The sequence below is a fragment of the Pseudorasbora parva genome, chromosome 20 (genome assembly GCF_024679245.1).
Source record: "Pseudorasbora parva isolate DD20220531a chromosome 20, ASM2467924v1, whole genome shotgun sequence".
Classification (NCBI taxonomy): Eukaryota; Metazoa; Chordata; class Actinopteri; order Cypriniformes; family Gobionidae; genus Pseudorasbora; species Pseudorasbora parva.
Genome location: NC_090191.1, coordinates 15,029,779 through 15,050,382, shown reverse-complemented (window position 1 = coordinate 15,050,382; position 20,604 = coordinate 15,029,779). Strand labels below are relative to the sequence as shown.

General features: G+C 41.7%; 1 protein-coding gene across 1 annotated transcript; it reads right to left on the bottom strand.

The window, feature by feature from the left end:
• Positions 1-1,905: 1,905 nt before the first annotated feature.
• On the bottom strand, positions 1,906-17,899 carry LOC137049087 (C-X-C chemokine receptor type 3-like). The gene is made up of 4 exons (XM_067427473.1): positions 17,842-17,899; positions 4,286-4,640; positions 3,606-3,620; positions 1,906-2,930 (listed from the first exon to the last, which is right to left on the bottom strand). The coding sequence occupies exons 2-4, from the start codon at positions 4,635-4,637 to the stop codon at positions 2,281-2,283; spliced, it is 1,017 nt and encodes a 338-aa protein (XP_067283574.1). The 5' UTR covers positions 4,638-4,640; positions 17,842-17,899; the 3' UTR covers positions 1,906-2,280.
• Between the last annotated feature and the right edge of the window lie 2,705 nt (positions 17,900-20,604).

Genomic DNA, 20,604 nt, shown 5'->3' with positions numbered 1-20,604 from the left:
TTTAACAAGAATCACTGAAGGACAGAGAAACACAAGAACTACAACTGACTTCAGCCACAGCTTTAGATGAAATCAACTGAAGATAAAAGAAGACATTAAATCTCTGAAGATCTCATCAGAGGATTAAACAACTCCACAAACAGCATTACCAGCTTCACACATTACTAACCAGACTGACTTTATTTCTGTCAGACGTCTACAGAAGCTCTTATTGAGAATTATCAGATCTTTAGGTGTTGATGTTTAATAGAAAATATTTGGTCACCCTTATCGTGATCAGTGTTGGCTTCAGTTGGGCTCTTGGCCCTTGACTTTGTAATAATAGTCTTTCTTTGTCTGCTATAACTGTGTGTTTCTTAAACACATTTATTGTAGCAAAAAAGCCAAGAAAAAAAAATGGTCAAAAATGATTGATTATGTTTTGCTATAATTGTAATAGGACGTTTAGTTTGTTAATCTTGTCCAGTGTTTTTCCCTAAACAAACCCATTCTTTTAAAAACACATATCGACTCTTATTTTACGTTATTAAACTGGGACCCTTCTGAATTTATCAACCACTGATTAGGAATTAGTTATGAATGATTTATAAAGTCATGATTTTAACAAATTGTTTGCTCTCTGCTGTCATTTAGACTCGCATAGACTTGAAGAATCAGCGTATGAATCTCAACAATGGTGACAATCAATAAAAAAAATGAACAGATCAACTCTGAACATCACAAAACACTACTTAAAGTCAACACAACAGCAGCAGCAAAATAAAGGCAAATAATAAGAATTAAAGACAATAACCAGGCTATTCAGCAGCATAATTTATTCATGCCGCAATGCATGCTGGGAGTTTTGAGTGTCACCACGGCTGAGATTCATAATCCGATTCTTGATGTCTATGTGAGTCAGATTGATTCAGATGTTTTGACCACAAGCTGTTTCCATGCTCTTCAAATTATCTGGTTGTTGCAATACTGATGTTCTAAAATTATAGGGTTCAAGTTTTACAAAAAATTAAGCATCAGCTATATGTTTATAGATAAGACTAGTAAATTATTAGTGAATTAAACCATTATTAAATAGTCAACATAAGCAACTCATGTTTTTTTCTCAGCTTTGCTTGCTAAATCAAATGTATTGAAAACACACCGTTACAGCAGCGAGAGGAAAAACTAATGTTATTGTGTCAATGTTCAAGAGCCCAACTAAAGCAAACACTGATCACCATAATGGTAACGTCAGAAGAAACAATAAAACATCATCTGATAATTCTCAATAAGAGCTTCTGTAGTCATCTGACAGAAATAAAGTCAGTCTGGTTAGTAATGTGTGAAGCTGGTAATGCTGTTTGTGGAGTTGTTTAATCCTCTGATGAGATCTTCACAGATTTAATGTCTTCTCTTTATCTTCAGTTGATGAAATCAACTTTCTTCTGTTGATGTTTCTCTTTCCTTCAGTGATAACAGCAGGTGTTCATCAGTGTCTGAATTCACTCTCTTCTTTCCTCTCTCTCTGTCGAGTGGTTTATATCAGTGAACTAGTGTAGGGAATAGTGAATAAGGGGATAGGGAGTGATTTTGAGCACAGCCTCTGAGTGTCGACTTTAAGCGTGTTAATTCACAGTATATTACTGTTGGCTATTTTCTCGAAAATGACAAATATTGGCCAGAATGCATTGTTTTCTACAGTATATTACTGTTTTAATGGAAAACAGCATTTTACTGTCAAAATGTGGCCGTTTTTTTACAGCATTTTTTTACAGTGTACCTTTCATGGTATTATTACGGTAAAATACTGTAAAAAATGAGAGCTGTATATAAACAGTAGAGGGCTGTAAATTAACAGTACATTGCTGGCAACCACAGCTGCCAGTAGATTACCGTTATTTTACGACAATTTTTTACAGTGTAGCTGCTGTATGTGCAAAGAGAAAAATAGTGTATGAATGTAAGATTATAGACTTCTCTATATTCATGTCAGCAGTCATGAAATTAAAGACCTGTTCACACCAAGGAAATTAGCTATAAACATAAGAATAAAGATAATCACATGATTACGAGAATATTAGCATCCACACCAACATATAATGCTATGTTTATTTTAAGCGGCAGCTGCAGTTTAAACGTCCAAGCTCTTAATTTTTTTTAAATCATTCTTCAGCTGAAAAAGTTATTTTGAAAGTGATTCTAACGATAAAGTTCCTCTTTTGTTACTGTTGTGGTGTACTTCCCTATTCTTTTAAAATTAGAAGAATTATTAAAACCAGTTAATATTATAGATGCTGGAAGTTAGCTAACCTTCAGCCAAAAAACCCCATAAAGCACTGGTTTGACACAACAGTTTAAGTAGCCCAATGTGGAAGTAATTGTTAAAGCTATACTCAATGTGGTGCTTTCACAGGACATTTGGTTACTGAGATTAATGATATGGTTGTTTTTTATGGTGTCAATGATGAGGGCGATGTTGTAGGGTGTCCAAAAGATTGAGAAGGACAGTAAGAGGGCTACAATTACACGGAATGGCTTCTTCTTTTGCATCCCCTGGCAGCCACGTCGCAGCCGCAAAAGGATACAAGAGTAACAGAACAGCATTATTAGGGCTGGAAGAGCAAAGGCCAAAATATGGTAGAGCAGACGACAGTACCAATGCCAATTTAGAAGCCAATAATTAGAGGGGTAAAACAAAACACATTCTGTTTTATCCTGACGTCTGCTGTTTTTCATGGTCACAAGGTATATCCATTCAGGAATTGAGAGCAGAATGCAGAAGACCCAGACCATCAGGCAGCAACAGTGAATGACCATGGGCTTTTTACGAGAATACATCTCCACTGCGCGGACGATGGACAGGTAGTGGTCAAGACTGATGCAGAAAAGCATGGAAATACCACAGAAGAAGTTGATCTGATGGAGAAATGAGAGATTGAAAAATTGCACACCTGAAGTTGGTTATTAATGCAATATTCCTGGTTCAGTACAAGATCATCTCAGGTCCTATTTATACATGGTATTAAGATGTGTTTTGGTCCAATGGATCACAAGTAGAAGTAGGGAGACGTATACACGTTTACACCTGGTGTTTTAAAGGGATAGTGCACCCTAAAATGAAAATTATGTCATTAATTACTCGCCCTCATGTTGTTCCAAACCCGTAAGACCTTTGTTCATCTTTGGAACACAAATTAAGATGAAATTTTGATGAAATCTGAAAGCTGTCTGACCCTACCATAGACAGCTATTAATTGAACACTGTCAAGGTCCAGAAAGGTGGTAAAGACATTGTTAAAATTGTCCATGTACCTCCAGTGGTTCAAACCTAATGTTATGAAATAGGGATGGCAACAGTGACAATTGATCATGAAAACGATGATCACCCTGATTTAAAAAAATATATTTGTCTATTTTTCGGATTGGTTATTGCAGCATTTTGGCGGTAACTGAGGTCTGATTGGTTAGCGTTAGACAGCACGCCTTCCAGACTGCGGAATAAAGTGAAACTGAAGCATGCAGAGATAGCTGGAAGGACTGTGAATGATCATGAAATACAGTATTATACAGCATTATAATGAGAAAAGGATTGAAATAGAATGTTGTATTCTCTGTGCTTTAGTTACCTGTGTATCGGCGCACTGTTAAAGGAAATCCACAACGAGAGTTACATCAGAGTGCGGTCAAGTTCATGTGCGCATACGCGTCCTCATGTTTGTGTCAACATACATTTTCAAAACAGTGTCATATCTTCATGGCGGAGACGTCCCGCCCCGCCCACAGTTAATCGAGTACTCGTTTATGGCTTTTAAGTTCTACGGCAGCAGATTCTGTTCACATGGGCACCACGAGACATGCTTGTGATTATTGACGCGTGAACTGCACTGTATTCACAGCGTAAACATGTAGAAGGCTAACCCTTCTGAAGGGCATCAATGGGTTTGTGGAAGAAAAATATTCAAATTTAAAACTAAGTAAAATATTAAGCTTGAATACACCTTCCGTATTCAACTTACGAAAAAAGTATAATGCCTCTTGAAGATCCACGCTTATGCTATGTCTGACGTCATTGTCACACTAGTTATATTGTTCAGTAAGTTAAATATGGTCTGCAAAAAGGTAGATATTTTACTTTATAATGTGTCAAATGTGGATATTTTTCTTACAAAAACCCATCGATTCGCCTCAACAGCCTTGTGGAGTTTATGATGTATGGATACACTTTTTTTGGGCTTCAAATTTTTAGCTGCCATTCATTGTCATTATAATATATGTAAGAGCCAGGACACTTTATAATATAACTCACATTGTATTTGTTTAGCTGTTCCAAAGATCCACCCCTTCACTGCCTCCACAGCCCAGAAGGGCAGCGTCAGCAAAACCAGAGTGTCTGCTATACTCAGATGAAGGATGAAGATGTCTGTAACATTCAAACTCAGCCTTTTCTTCCACAGTACCATCAGAACCAGCCCATTTCCCACCAACCCCACTACCACCGCCAGAGAGTAAAAGACCGGTATAAAAATGGAATCAAAGTGCAGGGTAAACTCCATATCACAAATAAGACCTCCACAACAGTCGTCTTCATAACTGTAGCTTTCATTGTAATCGGCATTGAAGCTTATGTCTTTCATACTGATGATATTTGTATCATTCATCTTCTGCAACGAAACATACATTAGAATTCATAACAATTTTTTTATAATTCCTTTCAATTCAATATTTATTTATTTAAACTATTTATCATGCTATTTTGTGTGTCTGGCATCATTTTATGTGAATGTGTGGTTTAAAGTCTGAGGATAAAGTTTCAATCTAACCATACATTTATAGCTTGCATATAAACTCAGGAAGCCCTGAACAGCAATGGATCTTCTTTTTTTTCCCGTCTTATCTCGTGATCACAACTTAAATTTATTGTGATCGAGATAACAAAAGTTGTTCCCTTTTGAATGCGGTCACTTCAACACTGTGCAAAATCTCTTTTCTCATAATTTCTTAATCTTATAGGCTAACGGCAGTTAGAAAAACTGGCCAAATGCCGAGCGATATGCAAATGACATGCTAATACTGTAGGGTTAATCTAGCAGTATAAAAAGCAAGGGGAACGGCAATTACCTCAGAATCCCCTTTTCACACTTATAGTCGAAGTTAAACCTTAGGTTTTGTGTTCTTTTTTGCATTCGAAGGCTGTCTGCAGCATCTACGCGGGCCCTGTTGACCCGCCAGATACCCTTCCGTCTAGGTTTGAGGGCCTGTAGGGACATAAAAGGCATAAGCATATACCGCGTTGTGGGGACGGGTAGTTTTTTGCCTTTTACCCCGATTTCGCGCTTCATGTAAACACATTAACCTGCTTTCTGTCGGCATATTGAAGTGCGCATGTGTAATAGGTGACAAAAACGCAAACTTAGAGCAGCTTTAAATGCATCCAGACAGAGCGAGCTAGCATTTTGCATGAAATAAGGACATTATATCACACTCTTTTAAGACCCAGGAAACTGTAAAGATTGTGTTCTCATCTCATGCAGCAGAAGTAGAAGAGGTTCAGTCAAAACGTTGCATCTGTAACTGCATGAGGGGTAAAATGAGCTGTAAATCTCTTGACACGGTGCACGCTTTATTTAACATCACAACTGACATTTGAAAAACTCTAAGAGGAGATAATGAGGGTGAGCTCTTAAGACCCCGAAAATCACAGGCATCTAGTATGGTTTTCCGGCCTTGACCCTTACACACAAATTGTTCCAGATTCTCTGAATGATATTATGCACTGTAGAAATGATGACTATTTTTGGCCGCAGCATTGGGGAATTGGTGATCATGCCCATCTTGAGTTCTGAGAGACACTGCCACTCTGAGAGGCTCTTTTTATACTTGAAAGAATCTAAAATATTCAAAGATATTTGATATTTTTCTTTGAACAAAGACATTTGTTTTACTGTGTTTCACCCCCCTCTCTCTTACCAGTGGGGCCGTTTGGGATTCCTAAAGACAAAGAGATGTTGAGGGCCTGTAGGCCAAATGGTGCCACACCTGTAGTACAGTGGGGGAAGTCTGGTCTGACTGGTCAGTTTGAATGTCTCAGGGTTTCAGTCACATGGTCAAGGGATGTATAAAAGAAGATTGCAACTGTTGCTCGAGGTCTTTCTTTTCTCTGGGTCTTCTTCCTATGAAGGTCTTCTCTTTTTCTCTGGGGGTCTCTTTCCTCTGACGCTGTCTTTTTCTCTGGCTGTCTCTTCTAGGGCCTTCTCTGGCTCTTCTCTTTGCTCTCTCTTTTTATCTCTTTTTCTCTCTTTCTATCACTCTCTATCTCTCAGGTAACATTCTACACATGCTGGGTACGATTAATGGTATAAGTTTTCTCATCTCATTCATCTATTTTGTAACTATTTTAAGTGTAACCATAACCGGATTTTGTCATTAAATTCTTTCAATTATAAATGATTTGCTAACTAGTTTTGGTTTGGTATTGACTTTGAAGTGCTCCCTATTGCAATACAATATAGTCACATTAAAGCAACGCTCTCCCACATATTTTGCTATTGTAACTGCGCTTATTTCCGTCGTTGGTATAAGTTGCAGTGGGTGGTTATAGACAAGAAATGAACAGTTTTCTACCATCACGCTGATAACGTTTCTTTAGTCGTTCGGCAACCCTGCAGTCAGAACCACCGTAGGCGATCCACCCTTACAGATGGTGCCGAAACCCGGGATCCCTTGCAGTGAATTTTCTGAAATTCATCAGAATGAGGACATTTTTCCACAATTGATCTTGTGTTTGGATTAAAGCTGGCCTTCTGACTAAGGATTGGGTAAGTCTGTTTTCATTGTTTATGAATTGCATGAAACAGAACTTCATCCAAGAAGAAGGTTTTAAACAGCTTCAATAGTCCCATTACTGTACAATCCGAGAATATTCAGAATATCACCTCGGGATGGAAGGGAACATTTTTGATAAAAGTGAGATATTGTTTGCTTTATGGAGCGAAAAAGTTGAGCCTATCTTGTCCAAACTTAAGAAAGAGGATATTGGAATCAACAGTTCAGATGATAAAATGCTTAATTGGTGGGACATAATTGGCAAACACCAAAAGAAATCAAAACATGGTGAAATAATTGAGGCTTTAAACTTCATAAGTTGTAAAAGGCTACATAATGTTGTGACACCATTTCTATTATCAAGTCTAGAGGCTAAATGTAAAGCAATTGATTCTAAAAATGCTGAAGCAGAAAAGTCTGAGGCAAAGATTCAATATCTTCAAGCACAGCTAGATAAATTACTAGCTGATCAGTTAGCCCTGACTGAGAAGTGTAAAAATCACAAGGAGACCATTGCAGATCTCAAGGCTAAGCTAATAGCTAAAAAGTCCATCTCCAAAACGCTTAACAGCGATGGGACTAAAACGCATGTTCAATCTAATGAATCTGAAACGTTTAGTTCAGAAAATGCATGTGCAACTCAAGGAAGTGTGACTATTTCAGTTCTTAAGGTGATGCAGCACCGCAATAGCGCAGTCATGTACCAGTACGCTTCGTGTTCAAGCATTAGAGAGTCATAAAAATCCTCAAACTCCAGGAGAACATAGCAGACAAACCTATGGCAAAGAGAACAGGTTTTGCAGTTCCTGTCAGAAAATAGGCCATTCAGAGGTAAAATGCTGGTCACTGGGCCGAGGTCGACCTCCGCCTTACTTTCAGAAAGATAGGAAATTCCTTTCTAAGGGCAAAGATTATCGCTCATTTGCAGGTAAAACTCTCAGTGAGTTAACTGCATTGTTCATGCAAGGCCTTCAACTATTAACCTCACTGGCTAGTGGGCTAGCAGCCTAATAGCAGTGAGTTTAATAGTTAAACATCCAAATTGCAATGATCCTGTTTGTATTTTCAAATTTGTAATTGTATTAACGCATTGTGCGCATTGAACACATATTATAGTTGTTTGTGTTAATAAATACACATAGACTGGTTAAGTTTATTCTTTAAAACACATGATTGCTTTACTGTAAGTGTTGTATGAAACACTTAGGATAAAGGTTGTAGATGCTATGCATTCTAGACCATGTATCTTGTGAAAATTGGAATAACGTTAATACTTGAATTGTAAAGCAATTTTAAGTTTCATGTGTTTCTATGTTGAATTTGTTTGTCTCCTAAGTGGAAAACTCTGCTATTTTCCATATAGCTGAAGTAAAACCATGTACAGGAGCATAGAATTGCCATTTTGGCTACAGTGTAATTTACAATTGCATTAACCATGAAAATGTTTTCATCACAGCAGGATTCAGTCACTCTGACTTTATCATGCCCTCTAACACAAACATTGGTGGGGGGAGATGTTCAGCCAACCACACCTCACTCACATTCTCAGCTGGCTGCCTGTTCAACAAGACCAAATTTACATCACAATTGTAAACCCTCCTCACCATGTTTGGGGCATGATTCACACATAGCCACAGCTAAATGCATTCACATAGATTTGATCTTCACACACAAAGTCAAATCTATATCTGCCTCATAAAAAATTCTTTACATCTAGACTGTATTATAACTGTGAATTTCTTCCAGTTATTGTTTGTTTTGTTTTTCTTTGATTTACTAATTCAGTTAGTTATTATTTGTCTCACCAAGTTAAATATCAAAATTTACGTTAGTATTTCTCATTCTTACCTAAGTGCAAACATTTATTTTATCATTGTATTGTAACAATGAATTTGATTTGAAACATTTCTGAAACTTATTTGATCATTTGAATTTTGTCCATTTGACTTGCAACAATGTTTTTGATTTTGAACTTATCTGATTATTTGAATTTTGTCCTTTTGATTTGGAACAATGTTTTAGGACATCCATTCAACTGAATCTCTGTATTTGGTTACACTGAATACTTTGTTGATACTCTTCATGAAAAAAGGGTTTAAAACCAGCAATGATTGTTGTTTTTTTATAATGCAATTTATTTTTAATGTTTCCAGAAACAATGTAAGAGCTTGTGAGATCTTCTTTTATTCTCAACCTTGACCACTTTATTAAGTATATCGATTTAATGGCTTATTGCCAGAGACCATTTGAATCTGACCATATCAAACTTCTCACCAATGACAAATGCCATGTATGCTTTTGCTCTTTGTGGTGCTATATGTTCTTTTAATCACAGGATACCTGCTGGACAAGATCACATCCTGTGTCCTCAGAAAGAGGGACAAGCGTTTGCTCTAACCGTCAGTGACTGTTCTCTCGAGGTGTGAGGTATTCAATGGACGTTTTGCATATCAAAGAAGGATGCAACACCATTTGATGGAGCCTTCCCTTTGCAGGACTGCAATGAGAACAAAGACCGAACTGGCAAACTGCTTTTGGAACATTTCTGGACGACAAGTCTGAAGATGACATCTACACACAACTGGAAGAATGTCTTTGTGTTCTGTGTCACCTCTGGACACTTTATGAGCGTGGCCAAAGGTGCCATGGGAGGACTGAAAGAATCTAAAATATTCAAAGATATTTGATATTTTTCTTTGAACAAAGACATTTGTTTTACTGTGTTTCACCCCCCTCTCTCTTACCAGTGGGGCCGTTTGGGATTCCTAAAGACAAAGAGATGTTGAGGGCCTGTAGGCCAAATGGTGCCACACCTGTAGTACAGTGGGGGAAGTCTGGTCTGACTGGTCAGTTTGAATGTCTCAGGGTTTCAGTCACATGGTCAAGGGATGTATAAAAGAAGATTGCAAGTGTTGCTCGAGGTCTTTCTTTTCTCTGGGTCTTCTTCCTCTGAAGGTCTTCTCTTTTTCTCTGGGGGTCTCTTTCCTCTGACGCTGTCTTTTTCTCTGGCTGTCTCTTCTAGGGCCTTCTCTGGCTCTTCTCTTTGCTCTCTCTTTTTATCTCTTTTTCTCTCTTTCTATCACTCTCTATCTCTCAGGTAACATTCTACACATGCTGGGTACGATTAATGGTATAAGTTTTCTCATCTCATTCATCTATTTTGTAACTATTTTAAGTGTAACCATAACCGGATTTTGTCATTAAATTCTTTCAATTATAAATGATTTGCTAACTAGTTTTGGTTTGGTATTGACTTTGAAGTGCTCCCTATTGCAATACAATATAGTCACATTAAAGCAACGCTCTCCCACATATTTTGCTATTGTAACTGCGCTTATTTCCGTCGTTGGTATAAGTTGCAGTGGGTGGTTATAGACAAGAAATGAACAGTTTTCTACCATCACGCTGATAACGTTTCTTTAGTCGTTCGGCAACCCTGCAGTCAGAACCACCGTAGGCGATCCACCCTTACATACTCAATCATGTTGCCAACTGACCTAATAAGTTGCAAATTGGTCCTCCAGCTGTTCCTTATATGTACATTTAACTTTTCTGGCCTCTTATTACTACCTGTCCCAACTTTTTTTGGAATATGTAGTAGGGGTGTAACGATTCGTTTTAACAAAGATTCGATTCGACTGAAATAAATCTGTCACACTGATTAAAATTTTTGGCAAAAAAGTTACTGAATCGATTTCAAGTCACTGAATCGTTTCGGATCATATCGTTCTAAATGAACCAGTATTGTCCTTAAATCGCATCGACAACCTTTAATCGCGATAAGAATTGAATCGTTGTTAAAACGAATCGTTACATCCCTAAGAGGCGGTTTCTTGTGGTCATGACTTTATATTTTCTCGTGATCTATAGATAACAGGGGTGTCCCCGACTAAGGATTTAGACATTCAAATCAGAATTGTCGAATCTCTCTATGGACGGCCGATAGTCGAATCATCTGTGTGTGTGTGTGAATGGGTCGGGAGGGGCACAACACTAGTCAGCGGGAGGGTAAAACTATTTTTATTTTCCTTTACACACTGCACACAGCAACAACTTTTAATAAAGCGACCAAAACTGCCTGCCAATTGACAGACGAACTAACAATGGCTTTCTTATTTAGGTTTAAATAAAGGTAATATGGTAGATAAACATTCGTAAACCGTTTTCTCATGACATTTTAAAGCCGCAATCGAAATACAGAACATCACAAATATATAAAAGAACATAAATAAACCTAAAAAAATACCTACCTAGAGAGGAAAAGAAAACTTTGAGTGCGTTCCCTTTCGAGAGAGGTTCCTCGTATTACGTATGGGAAAAACTCCTTTTCTCGAGAATGTGAAGCAAAACTTTTAATAAAGGTATCTATGTAAAGCGCAGTGAGCTGCACGGCCATAGCCCAGCGCGAGGAGCGCTCTGATTGGCCGGGCCGCGGCAACTGCAGGAACCTATGGTGAGGCGGCTGAGAGGAACGAACCAATGGGGGGCGTTCCAGAAGCCCGCCGAAAAAGGTGCTTATATTTGCATACAGGAGGCTATATAAGACCCTAATTCGCCATAGGTGTCAGATTTTATCTCCTTCAGCGATACCTTCGCTGGTCTCCGGAAGAAGCACCGCCGTTGAAAAGGCACCAGCGGAACCTGCAGCTGAGGACGACGGACTCCCTCTCCGCCTTCTCTGCCGTTCCAGCTACGCCATCCAGCGTTATATATCCTTTAAACTGTGTCTATGTTGAGTGTTATATGTGTTTGTGTGTGTGTTGCCGCTGCAACGCCACTTCTAGAGCTTACAGGCTTGTTCTACTCGAGGACTCTCTCGTTCCGCCGCGTCGTTAAGCGCCGCGGAAAGACGGAGCTCTTCTCACTCTCCCTCTGCTCTCGTCCCGTCGCGCTGAATAGCGCCGCGGAAAGAGAGAATGTTAGAGGACATGAGCACACTCAAGCCGAAGCTCTCTTCACTCTGCCGCCGCCGCGGCTCTTCTTCCGCCGCTGCCACAGAGTTGTTCTCACTCTTCTCTCATTCCGTCGCGCTACAGCCGCGGACAGAGAATACTAGAGTGAATAGGCGAACTCGAGCCTAAGCTCTCGTCACTATACCGTCGCGCTGAGGAGGCGCCGCGGACAGACGGAGTTTTTCCTCACTCTTCCTCTTCTCTAGTTCAGTCGCGATATCGCCGCGGACAGAGAATACTAGAGTGAATAAACTAACTCGAGCCGAAGCTCTCGCCGTGCTGAAGAAGCGCCGCGGACAGACGGAGTTTTTCCTCGCTCTTCCTCTTCTCTAGTTCAGTCGCGATATCGCCGCGGACAGAGAATACTAGAGTGAATAAACTAACTCGAGCCGAAGCTCTCGCCGTGCTAGAAGCGCCGCGGACAGACGGAGTTTTTCCTCGCTCTTCCTCTTCTCTAGTTCAGTCGCGATATCGCCGCGGACAGAGAATACTAGAGTGAATAAACTAACTCGAGCCGAAGCTCTCGCCGTGCTAGAAGCGCCGCGGACAGAGTTTTTCCTCACGCTTCCAATTCTCGTTCTGTCGCTCTATCGCCGCGGACAGAGAATACTAGAGTGAATAAACAAACTCGAGCCGAAGCTCTCGCCGTGCTAGAAGCGCCGCGGACAGAGTTTTAACTCACGCTTCCAATTCTCGTTCTGTCGCTCTATCGCCGCGGACAGAGAATACTAGAGTGAATAAACTAACTCGAGCCGAAGCTCTCGCCGTGCTAGAAGCGCCGCGGACAAAGTTTTTCCTCACGCTTCCAATTCTCGTTCTGTCGCTCTATCGCCGCGGACAGAGAATACTAGAGTGAATAAACAAACTCGAGCCGAAGCTCTCGCCGTGCTAGAAGCGCCGCGGACAGAGTTTTAACTCACGCTTCCAATTCTCTCGTTCTGTCGCTCTATCGCCGCGGACAGAGAATACTAGAGTGAAAAAACAAACTCGAGCCGAAGCTCTCGCCGTGCTCATTCTACCGCCGCCGTGCTGAAGCGCTGCGGACAGAGAATACTAGAGTAAGTTAGACGAGCAAGCTCGGGCTGTTGGGTATGTCAAGAACAATGTTGCTGCAGCGCGCGCTTACTGCCAAGGAAGTTGTAATGGCTGCCTTGTCATGATAGCGCGCGCCCCTTCCACAGCGCGTTGCTGACTAGAGCGCGGCTTACGTCATAGCACGTGCTCACTGTCAGAGCATAAGGGCGTCGGAAAATGGCTGCCAAGCTAAGCCCTTTTTTCACTCTATCACTTCCAGTCCCCTTTATTCAGGCGGCTGGAAAGGTTTTTACACTGTAGACAAAGTGTCCACTACACAGTGTGCACCCCTACATAAGCACTGTTAATTCAGCCTCACAAAATCACAAATAAATCCCGCCGCGGCCGGATTACACCATATAAAGTCAACTAGCCTTATTGCAGTCAACTAGCCTGTGGTCAAACACGCTTGTCTGCAAGTGTGCTTTCAGTCTAGACTGGCTCACATACCACCCGCACTTCCTTACATTCTCCCAGTTCCCTTAAGTTAAGTGACTGGAGATGAAATATTGCAGTCAACTAGCCTGTGTTAAACACGCTCGTCTGCACACTAATGCTGTGTGCGTTTACCCCTGTGGATTTGCTCACTGGTTTGCACCGTGGGTATTCTACGTAGGTTGTGCGCCACTGCACATTGTTTACACTACACACAAAAGAGCTTTCTATGTAGGAAATGTGCCCACTTTACAGTCTGCACTCCTGCACCCAAGCACTTTTCACAAAGTTCACTCTCGCACACACAATATAAATGTGAGGCGCGCGCCCACTGCAAAGCCTGCACCGCCAAAACTAACACTATCCCCACAGTGTTACAAGCAGTGTTACAGCACAAGCAACCCGGCTAACAGGCCCCTATTACTAAGCGGCCAGCCCCCGAATCTAATTCAACCCCTGGCTTTACGAGCCCAGGCCTGGCAGGCCATTCCTGGTATATAATATTGGGTGTTGAACATATAAAACGAGGTTCTCGCTACAGTTTTGCTCGCAGACCCCGCGATTCAAGCCGTGGTCGAGCCCTCTGTAAGAAGCAGTGTCAGTCACGTGCTTCTCGCTGAGGCATTGAGACTGTTAAAGGAGAGAGCGGCGGAAACAGTACACCCGACGCTAGCGAGTCAGGTTTTTACTGTCGCTAATTCCTCATGCCGAAAATGGGTGGCGGTCTCAGGCCCATTTTCCAGGCATCTGAACAAAGCACTTATGACACGCTCGTTTCAAGGTGCTGACGGTGAAACAAATCCTCGCGCACATTCGCCCCGGGGATTGGGTTTTCTCAATAGATCTGAAAAACGCATACTTCACGTTACGATAACCCCCCACCCCCACTACAGGCCATTCTTGAGATTTGCCTTCGAGGGGCAGGCTTATCAGTACAGTCATTGTCATAGACTCAAGACTCAACGAGCGTCTTACGGCATAAGAACCACCACGTCTTGATAATGTACATAAAATCGCTAGGGCAGCCGAGATCAGACTCTCTTCACTGCATGGCTAAGCATCTCCTTTTATGGGCAGAGCACAATCTGAGCTCCCTAAGGGCGGCTTACGTGCCAGGTATTCTGAATCAGGGTCCGGACATGTTATCCAGAGGACCCATGTCCCCAGGGGGATGGTCCCTTTACCCGCAAACGAGTCAGCTCGCACAGCACACGCTGCCCAATATTTTTTCTGCAAACGCAGGGATGCCCTGGCCCATGTTGGCCCAGACTCCCTCTATATGTTCCCTCCGATCGCGATCCAGCTGCAAGCCTGTGCTTTTTAATAGCCCCACTTTGGAAGAACCGCACATGGTTCTCCAAACTGTTTCAGCTGTCAGACACAGCCCCATGGCCTATTCTGCCAATGAAAGGGAAGGTCTGGCATCCCAATCCCGAGCTGTGGGCCCTCCACGTATGGCCCATCAACGGTATCCGGGAACCTCTCTGACAAGTTATGAACACTATTTCGGAAGCTAGAGCCCCTGCTATCTGGCAGCTCTGCTTTGAAGTGGTCAGTGGTTTTCTAACCAATGTGCTACGCGAAACATCGACGCACACTCATGCGAACTGGCGGAACTGCTCGCTTTCTCCAAGAGCTAATGGATGCGGGTCGTCCCCCCTCCATACTCGGGGTGTGTGTCTCCGCCATAGCAGCTAGCCACGCTCCGATCGCGGCACATTCACTAGGGAAAAGTGATCTTATTGTGTGTTTTCTTAAAGGGGCCAGGAGATTCAGCCCGCCTTGCCCCTACCTCGGTCCCTATTTGGGACCTCGCCATGGTTTTGGAGGCCGTGAAGGGTTCCCCCTCCTAACCACTTCAGACCACGAGCTTGAAGCACATATCACTCAAAACCGTTTTTCTGCTGGCTCTGGCCTCGGTTAAGCGAGTGGGTGGCTTACCTGCACTCTCCGTGAGCCCTTCCTGTCTTGAGTTTGGGTCCAGCAACTTCAAGGTTGTGCTCAAACCGAGGCATGGTTTTATGCTGAAAGTGCTATCAACCCCTTCAGTATGCAGGTCTTTTCACTGCTTAACCCGCGTCTCAGAGAGAATAAGACGCAAACCTATTCTGCCCAGTCAGAGCATTGAGATTGTATCTAGAGCGCTCCGCCCCCTTCAGGCAGTCGGATCAGCTCTTCATTGCTTCGGTGGCCGCACTAAAGTTTGTGCTGTCATGAAACAGTCTCTCACACTTGATAGTGGATGCAGTCCCACTAGCATATAGGTCTAGGACCTAACCTGTCCTACAGGCATTTAAGCCCACTCCTCTAGAGGCATGGCCTCATCTTGGGCTTGGTCGTGTGACATTTCTTTGGAAGATATCTGTGCGGCGGCAGGCTGGGCCTCTCCGTCCACTTTTATCAGATTCTACAAGTTGGAGGTTCCAGTATTCTACAAGCAGGGCTTCTCTCCATCTAGGCTCTATCTTGACCCTGGCAAACAGATTGCCTTACGTTTTGGCCTGTACACATTAGTCCTTAAGCACTATTCATTCATCATAAGATCCGACTATGTCCGATCAGCTGTTCAAACGAACCGACTCTTCCGGTTCTTCATTCCCATTATAAGCCGCCTCTGTCGGTCTATCGGGGGTTTATTAACATGTGCTTTGGGTATACTGGGTCAGTCAGCACACACAGCGCTTTACATTGTGTTCCCATACGTAATACGAGGAACCTCTCTCGAAAGGGAACGTACTCGGTTACTTTCGTAACCTCGGTTCCCTAAGAGAGAGGAACGAGTATTACGTTCCGTGCCGTGTTTATGCTTCTCAGGTATCGCTTCAGTCGATCTTAAAACCTGACACCTATGGCGAATTAGGGTCTTATATAGCCTCCTGTATGCAAATATAAGCACCTTTTTCGGCGGGCTTCTGGAACGCCCCCCATTGGTTCGTTCCTCTCAGCCGCCTCACCATAGGTTCCTGCAGTTGCCGCGGCCCGGCCAATCAGAGCGCTCCTCGCGCTGGGCTATGGCCGTGCAGCTCACTGCGCTTTACATAGATACCTTTATTAAAAGTTTTGCTTCACATTCTCGAGAAAAGGAGTTTTTCCCATACGTAATACTCGTTCCTCTCTCTCAGGGAACCGAGGTTACGAAAGTAACCGAGTACGTTTACATGCACGTTCTTAAGCCGGTTGTGCCTAAGGGGGTGAAGGACACGAAGGACACTGGACGCGAAGCTCAGCACTGCGCCTCAGGTATCTCACACCGCCATCTGACGCGCAAGTTCAATTTTGAATTGACTGGCAGAAGAGCTGCACGATGAGTGTATCTTGTAGCATAGGGTGAAATCAGTACATTGATGATTTGAGGGAAATATAATATAGATTTTATATAAAACCTTGAAATGGAGCGGTGTGGCATGGCAGGATTTTAAACAACTCCCTCAGTGTGGCCGCGGACAGGCACTGAATGCCACCACCGGTGTGTGTACACTTATTGAATTTGTTCCAATTTTAAAGGCACGGCGCTGTGCTGCGCTTGGCGGTGTGAAGCTCAGCGCGCTTAAAGGGGTCGCACACCGGAAGCGAAGCTCAGAGTCTTTAAAATATTGAGCACCCCCATATTGCCAAAATGGTATGATCCTAATTTCATAACACCCGCGAAGATTCGACTGAGAGATCGGTGGTCGAATCGGGCTCCGCATATCGATGCATCAAATCTTCAACTATTCGGGGTCACCCCTAATAGATAACAAATGGTATTTTTATCGTGATCACAACTTAATTTTCTCATGATTGTTTAATTCCAAAATACTGCACTGCACCCGGAGTCTACTGTTGCTATAGCAATAAACACAACTTTCATGGGCATCTGATTGACGGATAAACCAACTGTGCACTCTTATATTTTGTGGATCTTTCAGCAAAATCGGTGCATCGCTTGATAAATATTTTATTTGTATAGTTACCATGTTTAAATGATCAAAAGCGCAGGTGGAGTGCCATCAGAATGATGGCAGATTATTCTGTAACTATTCTAAAAAGCGTTTAGAGTTGTTTGGATTCAACCCACTTTATTTTCCTCATTCGTTTGAAATAAAATTATCCTACTATCCTGTAGGATAGGCTGTGACTGGTATCATGTGCATTCAATTAAAAAGAGGTGCAATACTCCAGATTTCTAAAAAAAAAACTAAAATTTTGGGATGCTGTTTGAGAAGAGAGTTTATGTATATGTGTGTGGTTTGCTAAAAAGAAACTTATGTCGTGATCACGAGATAAGACAGAAAAAAATTATATTATCTACAGCCAGTCAGGGCTTCCATATATGTGGGATAGTCTGTAAATATTTACATTTAACTTTTCACATTTAAAAAAATGAAATCACAATTTGAAGTGAAACTCTTTGCATATCAACACAAGGGGAGCAAAATGCACTAAACATTATAGCAAGAAATAAGTTCAATAATATATAAAATATGATGATCACTGATCATTTTGAAATACAAAAATGTATACAAATATTCATGTGAGCTATGATACAATGTTATCATTATGTATATGTACAGATATATGACAGATGAAGAAAACATACCTGTGTTTTATAATTGTTGTTTTTTCCAGAGTAGTAGCACAAAAAAGTAATGTGTGCTGGTAGATGATGATTGAGAGCAATAGAATAGCTTGAAAATCACATTCTAGTCTTACAGAGCTGGGTCACATGTGTAAGGTAACCACAACAACAACATGTGGTCTGTGTACTTTTACATTTGTTCCTTTTCCCCTAATGTCAGTTTCGTCAAACTCTTCAGTAAAGATTCAGACGCACTTTCCTGTAAAAACCACATCACAAAACAAAAAACATAATTGGGATGTGGTTTTTACAGGAAAATGCATCTTGAATCTTTACTGAAGGGTTTGATGAAACTGACATTTGATATGACATATGATCACAATAAGATATGTGATCATTATATACAGTGAGGAAAATAAGTATTTGAACACTCTGCTATTTTGCAAGTTCCCCCACTTGGAAATCATGGAGGGGTCTGAAATTGTCATATTAGGTGCATGCCCACTGCGAGAGACATAATCTAAAAATGTATTTAAAAATTCAGAAATCACAATATGTTTTTTTTTAAAATATTTATTTGTATGATACAGCTTCAAATAAGTATTTGAACACCTGTCTATCAGCTTGAATTCTGACCCTCAAAGACCTGTCTGCCTTTAAAATGTCCACCTCCACTCCATTTATTATTCTAAATTAGATGCACCTGCTTGAGGTTGTTAGCTACATAAAGACACCCGTCCACCCCATACAATCAGTAAGAATCCAACTACTAACATGGCCAAGACCAAAGAGCTGTCCAAAAACACTAGAGACAAAATTGTACACCTCCACAAGGCTGGAAAGGGCTATGGGGAAATTGCCAAACAGCTTGGTGAAAAAAGGTCCACTGGTGGAGCAATCATTAGAAAATAGAAGAAGCTAAACATGACTGTCAGTCTCCCTCGGACTGGGACTCCATGCAAGATCTCACCTTGTGGGGTCTCAATGATCCTAAGAAAGGTGAGAAATCAGCCCAGAACTGCACGGGAGTAGCTGGTCAATGACCTGAAAAAAAGCTAGGACCGTCATGGTTTGAAATCATGCATGGCACGGAAGTTTCCCCTGCTTAAACCAGCACATGTCCTAGCCCGTCTTAAGTTTGCCAATGACCATTTGGATGATGCAGAGGAATTATGGGAGAAAGTCATGTGGTCAGATGAGACCAAAAATAGAACTTTTTGGTCATAATTCCACTAAACATGTTTGGAGGAAGAAGAATGATGAGTGCCATCCCAAGAACACCATCCCAACTGTGAAGCATAGCGGTGGTAGCATAATGCTTTAGGGGTGTTTTTCTGCACATGGGACAGGGCGACTGCACCATGCATTGCGAGATTTTTGGGGACAACCTACTTCCCTCAGCATTGAAGATGGGTCGAGGCTGGGTCTTCAAACATGACAATGACCTGAAAACACACAGCCAGGATAACCAAGGAGTGGCTCTATAAAAAGCATATCAAGGTTCTGGCGTGGCCTAGTCAGTCTCCAGACCTAAACCCAATTGAGAATCTTTGGAGGGAGCTCAAACTCTTTTTCTCAGTGACAGGCCAGAAACCTGACTGATCTAGAGAAGATCTGTGTGGAGGAGTGGGCCAAAATCCCTCCTGCAGTGTGTGCACGCCTGGTGAAAATCTACAGGAAACGTTTGACCTCTGTAATTACAAACAAAGGCTACTGTACCAAATATTAACGTTGATTTTCTCAGGTGTTCAAATACTTATTTGAAGCTGTATTATACAAATCAATAGTTAAAAAATCATATATTGTGATTTCTGGATTTTTTTCTCTCACAGTGGACATGCACCTACGATGACAATTTCAGACCCCTCCATGATTTCCAAGTGGGAGAACTTGCAAAATAGCAGGGTGTTCAAATACTTATTTTCCTCACTGTAAAGGTCCTTTCACACCGGACATGTAACGAAAAAGCGTAACGATAAGCAAATATTTTGCATGCGAATATTTTGTGTCAAAACCATTCACATCAGCCGCGACACGAATTTGCGATGTTTCAGAGCTCCAACATTCCAAAAAATTTGCAGCGAGAGCTGAGAAAACACGGACACTTCATCATTCAGTGAAGAAGAGCTTTTCATTTTATTTAAAGGACCGAGAGGAAGGTTTTGGGTGCAGCCAGTCTTAAAGAACAGAGAGTCTGAAGGGGAGGATGCTAATCTTGAACAGGAGCTAAAACTTTATCATGGCCGGTTCAGCACTTACTTTCTAAAGTCTGTGGGACAATTTGAGGATCTCCTCCAGAGACGGCAGCGCATTTGACGAGACAAACCGCGCACTTCAGGGAATCAATCGATCCGAGCAGGTGTTTCCAGTCGAGTCACATGTAAACATTTCAGTGCCACAGACGTAGCCTACTGATGGCAACACGTTAACTTTCCATAATCGCGGACACAATGTTTAGAAAAAAATCAACTATTTATAAAAGGTAATAACTTATAAGTTCTAACTTACTATTCTAACTTATAAGTTAAGTTATTGCTGTCTGTATCATACAGTGGGCAAACACAGCTGCAGCTGTACAGCGTACAGTTGTAATCTCATGAGAAATGCCATGCCTGGCAAAGGTTAAAGTTGATTGAATAGCTTGTGACATCAACTAGACATTTCGTCACCTTTGTTTCCTTTTATGTGATTGGTTGAAGACATTTTTGTCGCCACTAGAGTAAAAAAAAAAAAATAGACATCGAAACGAAAAAAAAAAAATGTTGTTTTTCCGCCTCAGCACAG

What these genes read in the sequence shown, in the direction of transcription:
- LOC137049087 (XM_067427473.1), bottom strand. Translation starts at nt 4,637, where the DNA reads ATGAATGATACAAATATCATCAGTATGAAAGACATAAGCTTCAATGCC.